This window comes from Anastrepha obliqua, chromosome 1 (genome assembly GCF_027943255.1).
Source record: "Anastrepha obliqua isolate idAnaObli1 chromosome 1, idAnaObli1_1.0, whole genome shotgun sequence".
Taxonomy (NCBI): domain Eukaryota; kingdom Metazoa; phylum Arthropoda; class Insecta; order Diptera; family Tephritidae; genus Anastrepha; species Anastrepha obliqua.
In genome coordinates this window covers 145,039,265-145,058,812 of record NC_072892.1, presented here as the reverse complement: position 1 = coordinate 145,058,812, position 19,548 = coordinate 145,039,265, and the positions used below count along the sequence as shown (strand labels likewise).

Genomic DNA, 19,548 nt, shown 5'->3' with positions numbered 1-19,548 from the left:
TATGACATTTTATGTGAGTAATAGTTTCCTCTCATAGAAATGCCTGTATGGGAAAAACAACAACAAATACACAGCCGAAACATTTTCCAAAACAATTGATTGCTGAAACAATTACAGGAGATGATGGATATCCACAGTATCGTCGACGATCAACTGAAGACAAGGTAAATCAACTGTAATTAAACTTCAAAATCCAGACGTTGAAATCGATAACCGGTGGATAGTTCCGTACTCACCGATACTGTCAAAAATGTTCAACGCTCACATAAATGTAGAATATTGCAATTTTGTAAAATCAATCAAATATATTTGCAAGCATGTGAATAAGGGCAGCGATATGGCTGTTTTTAGAGTGGCTCCTAAAAATAGTCATGATGAAATTTTGCAGTATCAAATGGGGCGCTATATTAGTACGAATGAAGCTGTATGGCGTATTTTATCGTTTCCAATTCATGACAGACATCCGGTTGTTGTCCATTTGGCAGTTCATCTTGAAAACGGGCAACGTGTTTACTTCACTGCTGCAAATGCCGAACAAAGAGCAGTAGAGCCACGAGCAACTACACTGACAGCTTATTTCCAGTTATGTGAAACGGATGAATTTGCCAGGACTTTGCTATATTCAGAAGTGCCACACTATTTCACATGGAATGCATCAACAAAAAAATTTCAACGTCGCAAACAAGGCACATTTGTTGATGGTTATCCAGGTATTTTTCGAACAGATGCTTTGGGACGCATTTATACAGTTAGTCCAGCTAATATTGAATGTTTTTACTTGCGACTTTTGTTGGTAAACGTACATGGACCGCAATCATTCCAAACTATCAATAGTGAAATGTGCGCCACATACCGCGAAGCATGTCAACAATTGTAGGTATTTGCTGGAAGATGATACGCATTGGGATGCTACGCTTCGTGATACATCAATTTCATCTCCACCAAATCAAATTCGTATGTTATTTGCGATCATAATATCAACATGTTTTCCATCAAATCCACTGGAATTGTGAAATAAATACAAAGATTTCATGGCTGAAGACATTTTGATTCGACTTCAACATCGTTCCAATGATCCTGCATTGCTGCTGACATTGGAAATGTATAATGAAGCCTAGATAATGATCGAAGATTTGTGCCTTACTATTGCAAATAAAGCATTAGGGCAATTAGGATTGACTCAACCAAATCGTCCAATGCATGATTTATTTGAACGAGAATTGCAACGCGAACAGCAATTCGATCGTGATGAAATGCGTGCGTTCGTACAAACGTATACTCCACAATTAAATGATCAACAAAAAGATGCATATGACAAAGTGATGCAAACTGTCAATGACAACACTGGTGAATTGTATTTTTTGGATGCACCTGGCGGCACTGGAAAAACATTTTTTATTTAATTGATATTGGCAACGATTCGGTCGGAACGAAAAATCGCATTGGCACTTGCTTCTTCCGGTATTGCAGCTACATTACTTGATGGCGGCCACACAGCACATTCCGCCTTGAAATTGGCATTGAACATGCAAGCAATTGAAACACCAACATGCAATATTTCAAGGAGTTCTGGAATGGGTAAAGTCTTGCAACAAACATCGATTATTTTATGGAACGAATGTCCAATGGCCCATAAAAAATCTTTGGAAGCCTTAGGTCGAACATTGCAAGATTTGAGACGGAGTCAACAGCTGTTTAGCGGTGCATTAATATTGTTATCTGGTGATTTTCGTCACACGTTGCCTGTTATTCCGAGATCAACACCAGCTGATGAAATTAGTGCATGTTTGAAAAGTTAATTTTTGTGGGCACACGTACAAAGGCTTTCGTTGACGACCAATATGTGGGTGCGTCTTCAAAATGATTCATCAGCACGTAAGTTTTCAAAGCAATTGCTGAAGATTGGCGATGGAAAAATTGCAAGTGATCAATGTGTTTATCATGTTACCGAATAATTTTTGCATAATTGTATCATCAAAACAAGAACTCATTGATCGCGTTTTCCCAAATATTGTTCAAAATTACAATAACCATGATTGGTTACGAGAACGTGCAATTTTAGCACCAAAAAATATCAATCTCAATGAAATCAATTTCCACATCCAGGAAAAATTGCCAGGTGATTCGGTAACGTATAACTCCATTGCTACTGCTATGAATAATGAAAAAGCAGTCAATTATCCGGTCGAATTTTTAAATTCTTTGGAACCACCAGGCATGCCACCGCATAATTTGAATTTGAAAGTTGGTTCATTGATTATACTTCTCCAAAATCTTAATGCACCGAAACTTTGTAATGGGACGAGACTTTCAGTGAAGAAATTGATGCCAAATTTAATTCAAGCAACAATTGTCACTGGCAAAGCAAAAGGTGAAATTGTACCAATACCGCGCATCCCATTAATACCAACGGACATGCCATTCGAATTTAAACGTCTTCAATTTCCTGTTCGGCTATCTTTTGGTATGACCGTAAACAAAGCCCAAGGGCAAACGTTCCAGGTGTCTGGAGTTAATTTAGAGGAAGCTTGCTTTTCGCACGGTCAACTGTACGTTACATGTTCGAGAGGTGGAGCGCCAAAAAATGTGTTTATTTATGCACCACAAAATAAAACAAAAAATGTTGTGTATACAATTGTATTAAATTAAACGTTGCTTTTCTTTTTCCGAAATAAAAATAAAAATTATTTCATTTTATTTTGTACGTTATTGTGTTCACAAATCAAATCTTTTTAGCAATACATTTTTTATTGAATTGCAAGTCATTTTGGACGAAAATATAATAAAAAATTGAATGCTCCAGGAGGAACTGAAAAAACATTTTTAACTTAATTTATTTTAGCATAATTTATTTAGCGTAAAAACTTGAAATGGAAATTAAAGAATCAAAGTTTAATTACAAGTTTTTATATCGGCTCTTTCACCTTACCTGTATATAGGTGACCACCACAATCAAATTTTAAAAAAGTACAGAAAAGGCTATTGTGACATCTTTAGAAAGTATGTTGAATGAAAAAATCAACTAATTCAACTGTTTAAACATTTTACGAGTTCTATAAAGAAAACTTAATATGAAAAATTTCTTGCGATATAAAAAAACATTTTATGCATGGTGGTGCGAAGCCCACTGGGTAATGCTAGTTTATAATAAAATTCACCTTTTATAAGAAAATCTTACGTATTACGTTTTTATTTGAATTTTTATAGAACGATTATTTTCACTTTTTTTGCACACGTCAGCACACCACTTCAACTAGCTCGCAAATGAACCCCTATTAACCCTTTCGACCCCAACTTTTTTCCTGTGGAACGAAAATTTTTTTTTTAATTTTAATCCTTTTGTATTTGTTTAAGAAGCAGTTGCCCAAAATTTTGAGTCGTCACGCCCCACGGTTTGAGCGCTACCGAAAGTTGCTTGTGAGCAACTTTGGGCAATGGTGGTATACAAAATAAACAAATTTTTCCTTTCGAACAACTTTTAATGATTTTTATTTATTTTGAAAAATTAGGTATGATATGACAAAAAACAGTTTTTATTGTTATTACAGCAAAGGTGGACTTTGCATTTAAGGCATTTGGACATTGGGGTTCCTGTCTTGCACAATCTGCAACGTCCCTTTTGACTAAAGACTACCCAATGTTCCATTTTATCGTAACGCTGTGAGACTGAAGGATTCGGTTGGAACCTGTACTTTTTGGACTGTTGGGAAGATACGCTGCTTGATGGGGAGCTCAGGGATACTATCGAGGTAGCTTTTTCAACATTCGATGGTCTGCCTTTCCTTTTTCCGAGCGAAGTAGTGGCAGTAAGCAACTCATGAGCAATTTCTAGTTGAAATTTTATTAGAGGAATATGCTTTTGTCTCGGGTTTATCAAGTTTAAATGCTTTCTATACAATAGCCATGCGTTTGTTACGGATGTTCCGAGGCACCAATAGAAGATTCGTATGTACCACTTATTTGAACGGTGGTTGACCTTGTAGAGCTCCATGAGCATGTCAGCCAAATCTACTCCTCCCATACCCTTATTGTAAGAAGCAACAATCGCAGGTCTTGCAACATCAATATAAGCTTTTTCCTTTGGATTCCAACGTTTGCATATACCAACAGGTTCATTGCTTTCACACGAAGATATAATTTGAACTGGCTTATTGTCAAACCACTTGACGCATGCAATATTATTGTTGGTTTCACATTTCATATCGAAAGATCCCCTTCCACGCTTTTTTAACTCAGCATCTGAAAGTAGTTGGCAATTGCTTATGCGGTTTTTACGTACAGTTCCTGTTGCAAATATGCCCATTTCTTTCAACGAGATCAGAAGGCTTACTGACGTAAACCAATTATCGAAATAAAGCTTAAAATGTTTGTCCTTAGGAAGACCTTTAGCCAAATATAAAACTATATCCGAAGATAGGCCCAATCCATAAGCAGGACAGGTACCTTCACCAACATACAACGTAAAGTCGTACACTAATCCAGAGGTTCCAGCACGCGTAAACATTTTCAGACCCCACTTATGAGGCTTAGCAGGGTTGTATTGTTTAAATGACGATCGACCTGTAACAAAAATTTAAACTAAAATGTTCATTATGACGTTTATGAATGTATACCTTTGAACGCAATGATTTGTTCATCAATGCTTTGATGTTCTTCCTGGGGTAGCTTTCCAAAATTTTCTTTGAGACTGTCTAGTAAAGGACGTATTTTGTACAACTTGTCATAGTTCAAATCGCCTTTTTTGGATTGTTTAGTGTTATCGTTGAAATGTAAACATTGTTTTATTTTTTCAAACTTTCCGCGCGGCATTGAATCTGTTATAGCGGTAAGATTTAAATCTTTTGATCATGCCATTTTGAGTTGAGGCAATTTTAAAACACCCATGTACAACAAAATACCAATATAGCGTTTAATATCTTCAACAGTGCATTTGAGCTCAATGCCGTGTTCTTGCAGCGCATATAAATCTGTTTGTTGTGTGATCAAATCAAAAACTTGGCTACTAAAAAAAGTGCAGAAATATTCTACTGGCATCATCACATCGTCGACCTTCAAAGTATTTTCTTCCCAACTGGTCTCCAAAGGTGCAAATGGCCTTTTTTCCCACTTTAGTGTCTTGGGGTCAACTTTTTCAAAGCAATTATTAGCCACACAAGATTTCGGCTCACATTCTTCTGCAATCATATTTTCGAGAAGGTCAATCTCTATAGTTTCCCCTCTTTGCACGATCCCTTCCAAATTCTTCTCTAGCACTGCAGAAATGTCATCCATCTCGTCATCACTTTCGTCGTCAGAAGAGGCATCCCAATCAAAGTTAACAATCCTCTCAATGTCGTCATCTGACAATCCTTTCTCTTTCGGTCTCATAACTAAGTACAAAAATATTTATTACTTCAATGGCCCAAGGTTGCCCACAGGCAACATTGCAACTTTAAAAATTACTCACCTGGTTAATATTTTTAACTAATCAAATTTAAATTCAGTTTCAGAAAGCTAAATCCTTGCTAAAAAACATGGCATATAAACTTTTTAATTTTTTTCATTATTATAAAAGTTAATCACTCACTTTAAAAACTCTTTTGAATTTCACAACAATATTTTCTGCGCTGCACTTGCTGTTTATTCAACATAACTTCGCTAAATGATCTACAACTGATATTTTTTTTGCTCATATTTTGAGTAGATACATAAAAGTACCGTTATCATTTATAACGAACAGACAAAAACAAAACGAACGCTTTCCGTAAGCTGTTAAACTGCCGAAGTTGCTCACAGGCAACATTGGGGTCGAAAGGGTTAAGCTGTTCTAAATATAAATTCTCAAGAAAATGTCCACACACATTAGCTACTGTAAAAAAAACCGTTAGCAAAAATAACAACAACTATAGAAACTACGCGTAGAAATATATAACGTTGCCTATAAGCAACATTTGACATTAAAGGGATAAGTATTACAACCGAAATTGATGATGTATTCAATCATCTTATAACACCAATGATGAAACAGAAAATCTGTCTTCATACTAACGGAGAAGCCGAAATAGTATTTGATAAGTACAATGAAAAATATCCCCAGAGGCAAAACTAAAACTGGAAAGTAATAACTGAAGGTGAACTTTCTCGGAGTACTTATAACAGCTGAAGCGCTACATTATGGAAGAAAAAATGTGAAAGAAATGTGGAGTTAGGACGAATCCATTCGCAGTAATATTATATATTGACTGCATTCATGCCTCATGATAGATTTATTGCATTGTTTGAGTATATAAGATTTGATGATAAAGCTACCAGAGACTCTCGAAAAGAGACTAACAAGTTAGCTGCCATAAGGGAAATCTGGGATTCTTTTGTAGACAATTGCCGAAAGTCATTCAATCCTTTTGGTGCGATAGCCATTGATGAACAATTGGTACCATTTCGCGGAAAATGTCTATTTCGACAATACATAAAATCAAAACCTGGAAGTTATGGTATACAAATTTAGACTGCCGCTGATGTGAAAACGTCATATTTGTACAATCGGCAGGTGTATACGGGAAAGCTTCCTGGTGGAAATGTAGAAAAAAATCAAGTTGCACGGGCTCTTAAAGAACTCGCTGAGCCTTTGTTTGGATCTGGCATGGGCATAACTACTGGTAATTTTTTCACAACTTATGATTTGGCGACAGAAGGAGCTCTTCTTACAAAAAATACGACGCTCTTGGGTACTGTCAGAAAAAAACAAAACGAACACACCCAAGGAATTGAAGTTATCAAAAAATCGGAAAGAGTATTCTTTGATATTTTCTTTCCCAAAGACCATATCTATGGTATCATATATTCCTAAAAAGAACCAGATGGTACGTCCTCTGTCTTACCAGAATGTAGGCAATACTGCTCTAATGAAGTTCATTTCAAGCCAATTATAACTATGGACTATAATCGAACTAAAGGAGCGGTAGACAATAGTGACAAACTTATAAGAGAATGCTCATGTGGCAGATGAACAGCACATTGGCCATTTAGAATATTTATTTATGAGAAGAACCCTGAATGGAAACTTTCTAACTCAGCAACGAAAAAAGATCTTTATATTAAATCTTGGTCAAAAATTAGCTGAACCAAACCTAAGACAACGTTTGCTAAAAGAAACTGAAACCGTTCCAACCTTACGACGCGCTTTGTTGCAGGTGAAATTGAAGAAAAAATGTGAAAATCTCATAACAAAGGATGGAATAAAATGTGGTCGTTGCTTTCTGTGTCCTAGAAATAAAGATAAAAAGTCTAAATGGAAGTGTGCCACATGCTCTAACTTTGTTTGTGATGAACATAGGACTGAAGAAAATCGCTTGTCTACAACATATTATGGACTCTAGTGACACTGAATAAAGAATTTGGTGATAAGGATGGAGATGGAGCTGATGCAATGAATTATTATATTAATTTTTTTGTATTTTTTATTGTTGAAAGAAGTAAAATTGAGTTTGTGTTCCTTATTTTAATTATTAATTATAATAAGAAGTTTATTTTATGTCAAAACATGAAATGTTTGAAAGTGCAAAGTATTTTATTTGTTTATTAAAAATAAATGCTGTAAATTTATCTAAATAATCATGTTTTAATTAACCAACACTCTTTGTAATATCATATTAATATGCCAACTTATAAACAAAACAAAACAATTTTTGTGTACGGGGATTTAGTGAGCCCACTCCGTCCTTTATGTTACAAAATAGACTCCCTACTCTAAGGGTTAAACTACAACAAAAACTTTAAAATTCAAAGTTTCAAACTTCAATTGTGGCATAACAAAATGCAAAGTTGAAGTGGCTGAAAAATCACATTGGTTTTTGCAGGTGGTCTTGTGTATTGATTCCTTAAAAAAAAAAAAAAATGGAGCATTCCTTATATGGAACCAAATGTATGGCTTCGCCCACAAAAAAAGCTTTTTAATGCAGAAATACAAGGTGAAGCCCAAAATAAACCACACTGAACTAAAATAGAAAAGACAGGAGCTTTTTTCTGAAAACTTCGAGCTTATTTATTTAAAATAGTCCCCTCTGGCCTCGATATACTATTTTGCGCGATCTAAAAGCCTTTCGAAAGAGAATTTCAAGTCATTGACCGGAATATGGAATGTCCTTCAGGATGTCGGTACCAGCCTTTTGGATACCCCCTACGGACGCAAAACGTTTTCCTTTCATAGCGAAATGTGATTTTATGAATACATACAAGTCACAGCGAGCCGTATCAGGCGAATACGGTGAGTGATTGATGGTCGAAATGCGATGTAAAAAAATCGGCCACAAGAGTGGATCGATGAAATGGTGCATAATCATGCAATAAGCGCCATTCGCGGTATTCAAGATGAATTCAACGAATGCAATTCAACAAACGCTTAAAAACTTCAACAAGCTTCAAAATAGAAAATTGCATGGACGGTTTGGCCCATTGGCATGAACTCCTTGTGAACTATTCCCTCGGAATCGTAAAAACAAATAAGCATCGACCTGATTTTTGACTGCTCCAAAAGCGATTTTGTTCGTAAACCCAAATGATCAGTTAAAATGCGATAAATCGATGTTTTGGAGATATTCAACTCCGATTCCATGAATTTCAACAACAATTTCGGTTCATTTTTTCTAAATTTACGAACAATTTCGATGGAACTTTAGATGATTACTGATTTCGGACGGCCCGTATGTTCATTGTCATTTATGTCCTCACAACCAACTCTGAAACGTGTAAACCACTAATGAACTTTGGCACGAGGTAGATAATCATCGCTATAAACTTTTTTCATCAATTCAAATGTTTCGGTAAACGTTTTCCCGACTTCAAAAGAAGACTTGATATTAGCTCTTTATTCGAAACTCATTTTTTTACCGATGACACAAACCTACTGACACTTTAGACGTAATAACTTCGCTCCCACTCAACCGAATGTCACCAAGTTTTCACTGGAAGTCAGTTAGAGATGTAGTTTCCAATGCACTAACTCATTAAAAAGAAGGCGCCATCAAAAACATTTTTATGACGCCTGTCTTGTTTATTTTGGACATCACCTTGTGTACTCGGAGAAGGCCATTGCCTATCGACAAACGACCGCTATTAGGAAAAACACTTTTTCTATCATTTGGTGCTTCTCGGAAATTCTTCTCCGAACTCCGCTTGATAGTCACGCACCAACCGATTCGGCTACGGTGCCTGCCTACAACATTATACCAGAAACAACTGGGCTATAAAATGGCATACTCAGAAGTCTCCTAAAGAGTGTATTAAGGATATAAAAGTTTTCAGGAAAATTCAGAAAAAAAGTTTCAATTGTGCAAAAATATATTATTTATAATTTGGCGTACGTTAAACAACACAAGAACTTTCCTCAAAATTCAAGGAAAACAAAAAAGGGTACGCCTACTTTGTGGATTTCATAGAGGCTTTTGACAGAGCCCCTAGAAAACGTTTGCTGCATAAACTACGTTTGCTGCATAAACTCGTTAATTTTATAGAAAATATATACCAAAACTAAAAACGGCTGTGTGAACAGGACAAGAAGTGTCAAGTAATTCTGAGACTAGCTCAGGAGTGAATCAAGGATGGCCAGAATTCTTATTTACGCTGTACCTGAACGACCTCGTTCTGATTATTTGGGAACTAGTCTAATGGCTTAAAGCATTAATATAAGACTACTACTCTGCGCGGCCGATATTGTACTAACAGGTAATCCAAATATCAAGCAAGCTATGATATGGTACATAGACTAGAAAAATCTTGCACGGAATGGAATCTGGAAGTTAAAATTTTATGCTTAGAAAAGCCGACTGGATATCACTTAGAAAACTGGTGGTACAATGACGAAGATGTAAGGGTGGTGGCAGAATATCGCCAAAAATGACATTCAGAAAACATTTGGAAGCCAGAAACAACGCAGCCAAGGCAAGCATTAATTGCACCTTGAAGGATTTTCTTGCTAAGCCGTCAGTATCGCTCAAAATGGAAATATGTATATGGAAACTTTATCAAGCTGTTTGTAGATCCATACAATCTTGTGCTGTTCAAGTGCGGGGTTATACATTATCGGATGAGGTCGTCAAATTGCAAAGATACATCATAAAAAAGGTCCTAAGTACAGCAGACTTCACGCCAAACTATGCAATATTGCTGGAAACCGCGGCTGAAGAAAGTCGCTTTTTTACATTTTACATGAAATATATTTTTAAAACTTTATATGAATTTAAAGAAAGCAAACTCGCGCATAAATTGTGATATGAAAAATCATTTTTTTGGTATAAACATCTAAATGAAATGGGCTCAGAATTCGAACTAACTTTCGACGATTGATGCGTACGCAGTGGCACAGCCTTCGCATGCACAGGCACGGCCTTTGCTGACAGAGTCAAATACCAAATACAACAGAAAGCATAGCGAAAAGGCACTTGTGAGTACCAAATAGCAAATAAAGCATTCAAACTAGGTTAGGTTAGGTTAGGTTGTAATGGTTGCCCAATAGGGCCCACTTGGACGAAATAGTTTGGTTCGTCCTTTATGATACCATTGAAGGACAAGGAGGGGGGGAGGAAGGGAAGGGATGGGGAGTGGTGAGTGCTTGTGGACTACGAACGGTGACTAGTCCGCGGTTGTGTTAACCTCATTATGCTGCTGATGTAGTTCATCAGATTTTTGTTATCAACGCCTGCTATATCAGCAGGCGCAGAGAAGAAGTGAGAACCAAGGTATTTGAATCTTAGTCCTGCGAAGGCTGGGCAGCTTAGGAGCAGGTGCTGAGATGATTCCACCTCATCCTCCATACAGCTGACGCAAAAAGGACTCGAAGTAATTCCGAGTCTCACGGCATGGGTACCTCGCGGACAGTGCCCCGTGATGATGCCCACGAAATTTGAGAGATGACATTTTGTCATCCCCAGGATATCCCTCGAGCGCCTCCTATCTAAACGTGGCCAGAAGGACTTCGCGACCCTACACGTTCGTGTACTTGCCCAGCGTTCGCTGAGTTGGTGCATAGCCCATCCTTCCAGGAGTAGAGCGCAGGTTGTCAGGGGGATCCCGATTCTCTCCTTTCGCGGACACATTGCCTCACAGGTCCCCTGTCTGGCCAGCTCGTCGGCTTCGCAGTTTCCTTCAATGTCACTGTGACCAGGTACCCAAATTATCTTAATGTCGAAGAATTCTGATGCAATCGAGAGTGAGACCAGGCATTCCCTGACCAGCTTCGAGTGCACCATAATAGAGCCTAGAGCCCTGATGGCCGCTTGGCTATCGGAGTAAATATTTACCTTTTTTGCAGTTATTACGCAAGTAAGTAGCCAGTCAGCTGCTTCTTTAATTGCGGCCACCTCTGCTTGGAACACACTACAGTGATCCGGTAGCCTGAATTTGAGTTTGATGGGGAGCTCTTTGCAGAATACTCCTCCTCCAACCCTGCCATCCAACTTCGAGCCATCCGTGAACAGGTTAACGATGCCCTGTCCCCAGGTGTTGCCCCCGCTCCACTCCTCCCTTGGTGGAGTATAGGTGGAGAAAGTTCCGCTTGGACTTAGCGAAGGCACACACTGGTCCGTCGACGAGGGGATGAACTCAAAGTTTCTGAGGATGCTTGAGTGCCCATATGTGAGGTTGAGCTTATAGCCCAAGCCCCTCAGTCTGATTGCGGTACGAGCAGCGGCAATTCTGCCTGCGATGTCTATAGGTACGACATTTAACATTACATTAAGCGCCAGAGTAGGAGTAGTTCGAAGCGCCCCACTGATCCCAATGAGAGCGGACCTCTGGACTCTCTCTAGCTTTTTGACTGATGTCGTCCTCTCCAGTGAGTTCCACCAGACAGTGACTCCATATAACAAAATTGGCTTTATTATGGTGTTGTAGAGCCAGAATACAACTCTGGGCGAAAGGCCCCACCTTTTGCCAATTGCGCCTTTGCACCCATACAAGGCGATTGTTGCCTTCCTTACTCTCTCCTCAATGTTGGGCTTCCACGTCAGCTTGCTGTCAAGGATTAGACCTAGGTACTTCACCTTGTCAGAAAGCACCAGTGGAGCGCCCCCCATCGAGGGGAGTTGAGCTCTGGGTATTTTATATTTCCTCGTAAATAGGACGAGCTCCGTCTTAAGAGGATTCACCGATAAGCCGCAATCTGCTGCCCATCGAACAACTACGTTCAGATATCCCTGCACTAAATCGTACAGGGTATCTATAAACTTTCCTCTAACAATTAATGCCACGTCATCCGCGTAGGTAATCACCCTACAGCCCCTCCTCACCAGCTCCTCCAGCAAGTCATTGATAACAATGATCCAGAGGAATGGTGAGAGGGCCCCGCCTTGCGGCGTGCCTCTGCTCACCTGCCGGCGGAGAGAGACGCCGCCCCACTCTGCCACGACCGTTCTGTCGCTGAGCATTCTGTAGAAAAACCTGGAGAGATCGGCTCCGACCCCCAGTCTATCCAGAGCTTTAATGATTGCCTCCGGGAGAACGTTGTTAAAAGCCCCCTCAATGTCGAGGAAGGCGCCGACTGCGAGTTCTTTCTGATATAGAGACTCCTCAATATCTTTAACAATTGTGTGCAGAGCAGATTCCACTGATCTGCCTTTACAGTATGCATGTTGGGCGTGCGACAAACGCCCCCGAGGAATTCCGCTTCTTATGTGTAGGTCAATCAACCTCTCAAGGGTTTTCAGCAAGAAAGATGAGAGACTGATTGGCCTAAAATCCTTTGGGGAGACATGCGAGCTCTTGCCAGCCTTGGGTATAAACACAACCCTCACAGCCCTCCAAGATCCCGGTATATGGCCCCTGGCTATGCAGCTCGCATAGATGGGGGTCAGCCAGCGGCATGACACCACTACAGATTTCTGCAGTTGGGCAGGTATGATGCCATCAGGACCAGGTGACTTGAAGGGCCCGAAGGAGCCAATGGCCCAGGCCAAGCGGTGCTCATCCAGCAGCCAGCCCCGGTTCTGAAGACCGATTGGTGTACTTCCCGAGCTGGTGCTGCTAGATACCGGATTCGTTGGAAAATGAGCGTCGAGAAGCATTTTTAGTGATTCCTCGCCGCTCATCGCCCAACGTCCCGATTCATCCCTCAGGTATCCCAAGGGAGCCGAGCTCCTCGTGAGTATTCGTCTGAATCTTGAAGACTCATGACAGCCCTCCACGCTTCCACAGAAGTTCCTCCAAGAGTCCCTCTTGGCCTTCCTAATTTCGGACTTGTAGATTCCAAGTCCTACTTTATACAGTTCCCATCCTGAGGGAGACTTGATTCTTTTAGCCCTATTAAAGAGGCGTCTGCACGAGGCCCTAAGCTCAGAGAGCTCTGCTGTCCACCAAGGTGGTTTCTCCTTCTTAGGGAGCGTTCTAAGTGGACAGGAGCTTTCAAGAGCCTTATTACAAGCTGAGGTGAAGATCTCCACCAGATCATCGATCGCTCTTTCCGAGAGATCTAAATTTTCCCTGGGTGCTTCGGGGAGAAGGTTCAGCAGATTCCTGCCGTAGATATCCCAGTCCGTTCTCCTCAGATTCCTGTAGGAGAGTCTTTTTGGACGAGTTTCAGTGAGAGAGAATTGAATATACCTGTGATCCGAGAAGGAGTGAGTGTTAAGCACCCTCCAATCGAAAATTCGGTTTAACAGTGAAGAGGAGGCCAGAGTAAGATCCAGCACCTCCTCCCTGGTTGCGGTAATGAAAGTGGGGTCCTTACCCCTGTTGCAAATAAACAAGTCTTCGTTTAAAATAAAATCAAAAAGTGACTCACCTCTTGCATTTATGTTGGAACTTCCCCAACAGGTATGGTGGGAGTTAGCATCCGTCCCTACAATTACGCCGGTTTTCCTGCGTCTCGCTTCAGCCAGGGCTTCCCTCAGCATCATTGGAGGTGGCTCCACCTCGTCCTCATGCGCCATATATGCCGACATCAGCCATAGCTTCCCCGCAGGGCCCTCTAGGCTCACAGTCACAATGTCTTCATTGCTAAAATTAGGCAAGATAAATGCATTAAGTTCCTTCCTGATGAGCATACAAGATCTTGGTTTACCTAACCCGCTGTACGCCATCAGTTTGTATCTTTTCGTCCTGAGTCCAGAAATGCCGCTGCTGCTCAGCCACGGTTCCTGGATCAGAACTATATCAACTCCACCTTGTTCAAGGTGGAGCAGTAGATTGGCGGACGCCGCCTTAGAATGCTGAAGATTTATCTGAAGAATAATCATCTTCGATAATCCTCTCCAACATCCCAAGGTCGGTGTCCTCACATTCCGAGGCCAGAAGCCTCTCCTCCTCCGCCCTGTCGAAGAATGACCCTATGCTGATAACGGACCCTGGTCGTGAGGGAGCGTCACCAACACTGTCAGCCTCCGACGTGACGGAGTCTATCTCCATGTCCACAGGAGCTTCCTCAACTGTGGGCCCTTCTTCCTCCCGCACCTCCGGATGAGCAGAGGCATCCGCTCTGGTATCGCTTTGGTAGACCCTAAGGACTACCTTTTCGAAACCATAGCTGATAACCCCCTTTGTTTCAGCAAGAGGGCCGAGAGACTCTGCATTCAGCAGAATCAGCGCTCGCCGATATGATCTCTCGGTCTTCTCCACCATAACCACCTTCCAGTTGTGCGTGGGGAGTTTCGGGTTGCAGTACCGGAGGATTTCCTCCATTTCCTCTGAGGTAGAGGGTTCGGAAGGGAGCCAGACACGTGCTCGCGGACGCATAGGTAGATCCTTTTTGTCCACCGCTTTCAGCTTAGCTCCCTTCCATACCTCTCCCACCAAGGCCACTGCCGCCCTGTACATAGTAGCTGACCGTTCGTCAGCGCAGACAATTCTCTTAAACGTGCCGTAGTGCCATCCGGCGCTTTCACAGCAGGGGGGGGGGGTCCAGGGTTTTCCCTTACTACCCTCATGAAGACAGCGGAGATGGCGGACGCTACTCTCTTCCATTCCTCCCTGGAAATGGCGCCGTCCTCCCTAGCACTGTCCATGACTCCAAGAGTGATGTGGCCTGCCTGTTTAGCGACTTCGCTAAATGATTTGGGCATGCCGCCATCAGTCCTGGGTCTCTTTTCGAGGGAAACATCCTCCTCCTGGGATCGCTGCCTTTTTGCCCCCGAATCCACTTGTGGCGCACTCGCTCCCTTTTCTCTGTCCTCTTCCGCCCCCCGTAGAACCTTCCTGGCCCACTCAAGCGTCTGAAAATGTTTCTCAGATATCTGAGAAGCACTTTGGTCGCCGTAGCGCTCCAAGATTTTGGACGCTAGACGGAGGTCGGAGAAGGACCGCTTGCTCTGCCCTCTCTGCCGTTTAGGCTTAACAGGGGGTCCCCGAAGAGACAACCCCGAAGCCCCCGGAAAACTAATGGAGGACCCCTTGCTGGTACTGGCCATCCCATCCAGTACTGCTAAATTAGGAGACGCAGCCGGTTCCGCCTGCGGCCTCCTACCTACCATAAGCGGGTTCCCGCTTGTGACCCCCACGTTCTTGCTGGAAGTCGGTTCCGACTTCCCCTCAGGGTCCCCCCCTACTCTACTAGTCGCTTCCGACATTTTCCCGCCACTGGGAACTTCAGCCCTCAGGGTAAGACCCCGGGAGAGTTTACGAGGGGGCGATTTCGCCCCTCCTATCCTGCGAGAGATGGTTTTAGGACTCGGTTCCGAGTTCCCGCTACCATCTGAAGTTTTTGTTGTTTGTTTTGTTTGTTTTGTGTTGTTCATGTTTTATGTTAATAGGGTCCCCACTCGGAGCCGCTATCCAAAGCCCGTAGAAGTGTAGTCGTCCCTTAGAGGTCTCATGGTTGTCTATGCCACGGCAGGGAGGCCATGCGAGGGTTGACGCATGCCCTCATGAGGCATGCGTTCAGAGCCAGACCGGACGCAAAGACGGGAGTCCTCTCAACCGCACCTACACCGCCAACCCAATGGCGACGGGTTTGGAACGTACTCCGAGGCCTGCCAGGGTTTTAACGGGACGGGGGCGGTCACGGCATTAGCCCACCAGCCGTTTCTGTTAAGTTTCACCCTAACATACTCAGGTGGCAGAATGCCGCAACCACCGGCACAGGTTCAAAGGATTCCAAATCGTACAGAAAGAAAGTCCAAAGACGAAAGCAAGGGTCGTCACCGTTCAGGTTGTTAGGCCGTTCAGGCCGCAGATCATTTTGCGCTATCCAGGGTGCACCACGCGGAGGCGATCTGCTCTACACCCCAGCATTCAAACTAACATAGATTGGATCCCAGGTGATGCAGCAATATCCGAGGTTTGAGCTAACAAGAGAAAGCTACAAATTCTTCAGCGTTGAAAGATCCTACAACTCCTTTGAGTTCCTTACCACAAAGCCGAGCACAGATCTAAACTTGGCGGTGATAAAGTTTATATGTTTCGCAAACGATGTTTTCGATGTAAATTTTACCCCTAAGTCTTTCTTTTCATACATTTTTTTGAGGATGGTAGTGCCCAACTTGTAATACTCGAAATCAGTCGCAACTTTGCGTCTACTGGAGAACAAGTGCTGGAATTTACTCTAAGCATCACACTAAGCTTCCAATCTTGTTAAGCGCTCTTGAAGTATCATCCAGTCACATGCTTCCTCTGCACTAGATACTGTGATCTGAATACATCAGACAACGCGATGTCAAAAAACGTCTCGAATACCATTTATAAAAAGAAAAATATATTTAAAGTTTTGCGAACTTTGTTAATTGTTGAATAGCTCGAAAAGTATTTGTCGGATTCACTTCAAATTTCCACACACTATTTTTAAGATATTATACTTTAAGAAAATGCAAAAATCAAATTTTTTGAAAATTCTGATTACCTCTAACCCCTTAAGAACAATAGCCAAGCGAGGGGTCTACCTTAAGGTACACCTGAAGTAACTTTGATGGCATTCGATTTTACATTGCTTATATGAACGAAATTTGGTGCAAGCCACTTAGTTAAGCTAACGTGAAGACCAATTGAGTAGAATACTATGGCCGACTCTACCGAACGCTTTCGAAAGTTGGTGAATATGTCATAACAGCAGACCTAACCCTTAACAAAGCCATTCTGATAAGACGACATTTCTGGTGAGATTCAAAGCATGAACCAGTTTTTCAAAGAGTTCAGGTATACTAGAGATTTTGCAGATCGGTCTTTTGCATATCCACCGTAAAAAAAAATGGTTAGCACCGCCAACAAAAAAATTATTAACTCCAATTTGAGAGTTAAGCTGCATACCCAGAATTTTGAGAAAAAAGCTACTGTTCTGAGTAAAAATTTTTAAATTTTTGGGAACATTTTTAAAATTTTGTACAGTTTCATATTTTAAGTTATATGGTTTTTATACGTGAATCAACTATATTATATTTTCGTAAAAAAATTATAAAAAGGAAATCAAAAATAAATAAATCTGCAGCTCAGAGGGCCTTTAAATTATTGGCGTGCAGATACATGAGCTTTACGACGACATAGACATAGCGCAGCAAATAAAGATCCAGAATACAAACGCTCTGGCTTTGAAAGTATTCGATGCGGTACCAGCTGGTGGTAGCAGAGGAAGAGGAAGGCCTCCTCTGCGTTGGAAAGATCAGGTGGAGAAGGACTTGGCTTCACTTGGTGTGTCCAACTGGCGCCGGTTGCCAGAGAAAGAAATGACTGGCGCGCTTTGTTAAGCTCGGCCAAAATCGCGTAAGCGGTTATCGCGCCAATTAAGAAGAAGAAGAAGAAACACCAATGCCTTTAAGGGATTATATACAGTTAGAAGCCCGAAAAAAAGCGAATTTTCCAGAATTTTTTCTGAGAAAGTTTTTAAATTTTGTGATCTAAAAATTTGTACACATATTGGGTTATTTTTTAACTGTATCTTAAGACTTAGTATTAGTAAAAATATTTATTTGAAAAGGATCTACAGCTCATCTACGGGAGCTCTTCTCAAAAAAGACGTTTTGCGGTGACCACTATATCTCTGAACTGGATCCTCTGAAATGAAAGAACCAAACAGATTTCGTTAAAGTAATGTTAAGTCTAGTAATCAATCGAAGGAATAAGCAAAATAAATTTTTTTGACAAAATGGCAGTTTCTCCAAAAAAAAAAAGAAAAAATCGATTATTGACCAAAATTACGGCTTTAAATTGTTTGTAAAAAAATATTTCTCAGTGAGAAAAAAATTTTGATTAATTACTAAAAGATATATTTAAGTGTTAAAATTTGAGACTAATCGGTTTAGCCGTTTTCGAGTAATGTTGGTCACCGGCTTTGAAAACACCATTTAGAGAAAAACGCGCTACCACTCCGGCCTCGTACTTTCAAGCACTCTGAAACGCTTTTTCAAATTTGCGTGTAACTTTGAAAATATTCACCGGAACTATTTTAAATTTTCTGTGTGTATTCTTAAATATGTGTACAATAGCTTTAACCCGCGGCCCCGCTCGCGTAGGAGTAGTTTTGAGGGATTTAGGATATGTACTATATAAAATAATTACACAATAATTTGATAGAAAATATTTTTTTATTAATAACCATAATATTATAATACCCGGCATCCGTTGCCATCCCTCGTTGAATAAAATCAAAACAACCAATCAGAAAAATATCAAGCAAAATTATTTTTATAAATTTTCTACAATATCTCAAACCGTTTTTGAACTTTGCATTTGGGTCATAGTTGAACAGCTTATGCGGATTATGAAGTCTAGAGTGTGCTATAAATAGTGAGAACTAAGATTGTTTAGATTAAATTTGAGCAAATATTCGATTACTAGTGACGAATGAGAGTGGTGGCGCGGCCTGGGGGATGTGGGAAGTGAGTTCCATCATAAAAACATTCCTATAACCTTCATTGGGTGAAAATATGAATGGATAAACATTGTTACGTCATTTGGTGTTGTCGTTTCGTAGCGATGCCCGGACAACGTACAGACATTATTTACCTCTATAGCATAGATTAAGAAAAAACTCTAAAAAAATTGATTTTTTGAAAATTCTAACTGTCAGCAGCCGAGAGAAAATCAAGTTTATTTAAGCAGATTTTCATGTAAGAAATGCAATTGAAGTTTTCTTAGTGCGTGCCAAGTAACAATACTTCGTCTACCAATTGACGCTTCAAGTACACAGTGGGCTTCAAACTTTGCGCAAACTGAATGCTAATCGCACATACTGGTACGCCTTTGTTTTTTTTTTGACGAAAGATACTAGCAAGTACAGCACTCAGACACCATTAAGCCCATTGTACTGCATTCGGAATTCCTTTTTAATTTTCTTTATATCTACCGGACCTCCGAAGAAATCTGAGTAGATACCAAGGAGCCAAGGTGGTCGCTTCTAAACACATCAGTGCCAAAGACAAGACACATCAAGCCTGATTCGCGCGCACGCCTACTTGGTTTCGGTGTGTGGCCTAAGAGTACAAACGAATTAATTTATTTATGTGTCCACTCGCTGCCTGCTAATTTCGTTTGCCTACCCTTAAATGCGTAAAAACACAAAATAAATAAGGCAGTAAGCTTTCGATAGTTTTAATTCGAAAAATAGTTCTCTACTTTCATGGGCTATTACATCTTTTATTTCGGTCATATTATTCTCCA

The 19,548-nt window shown here is 40.9% G+C and overlaps 1 protein-coding gene across 1 annotated transcript; it reads right to left on the bottom strand.

Annotated features, from left to right (window-relative positions):
- Positions 1 to 1,399: 1,399 nt before the first annotated feature.
- Positions 1,400 to 14,781, bottom strand: LOC129237617 (piggyBac transposable element-derived protein 3-like). The gene is made up of 6 exons (XM_054872474.1): positions 14,312 to 14,781; positions 13,751 to 13,965; positions 4,899 to 5,369; positions 4,614 to 4,838; positions 4,024 to 4,560; positions 1,400 to 1,569 (listed from the first exon to the last, which is right to left on the bottom strand). Exons 1-6 carry the CDS (start codon positions 14,779 to 14,781, stop codon positions 1,400 to 1,402), a joined length of 2,088 nt encoding a protein of 695 aa, XP_054728449.1.
- Between the last annotated feature and the right edge of the window lie 4,767 nt (positions 14,782 to 19,548).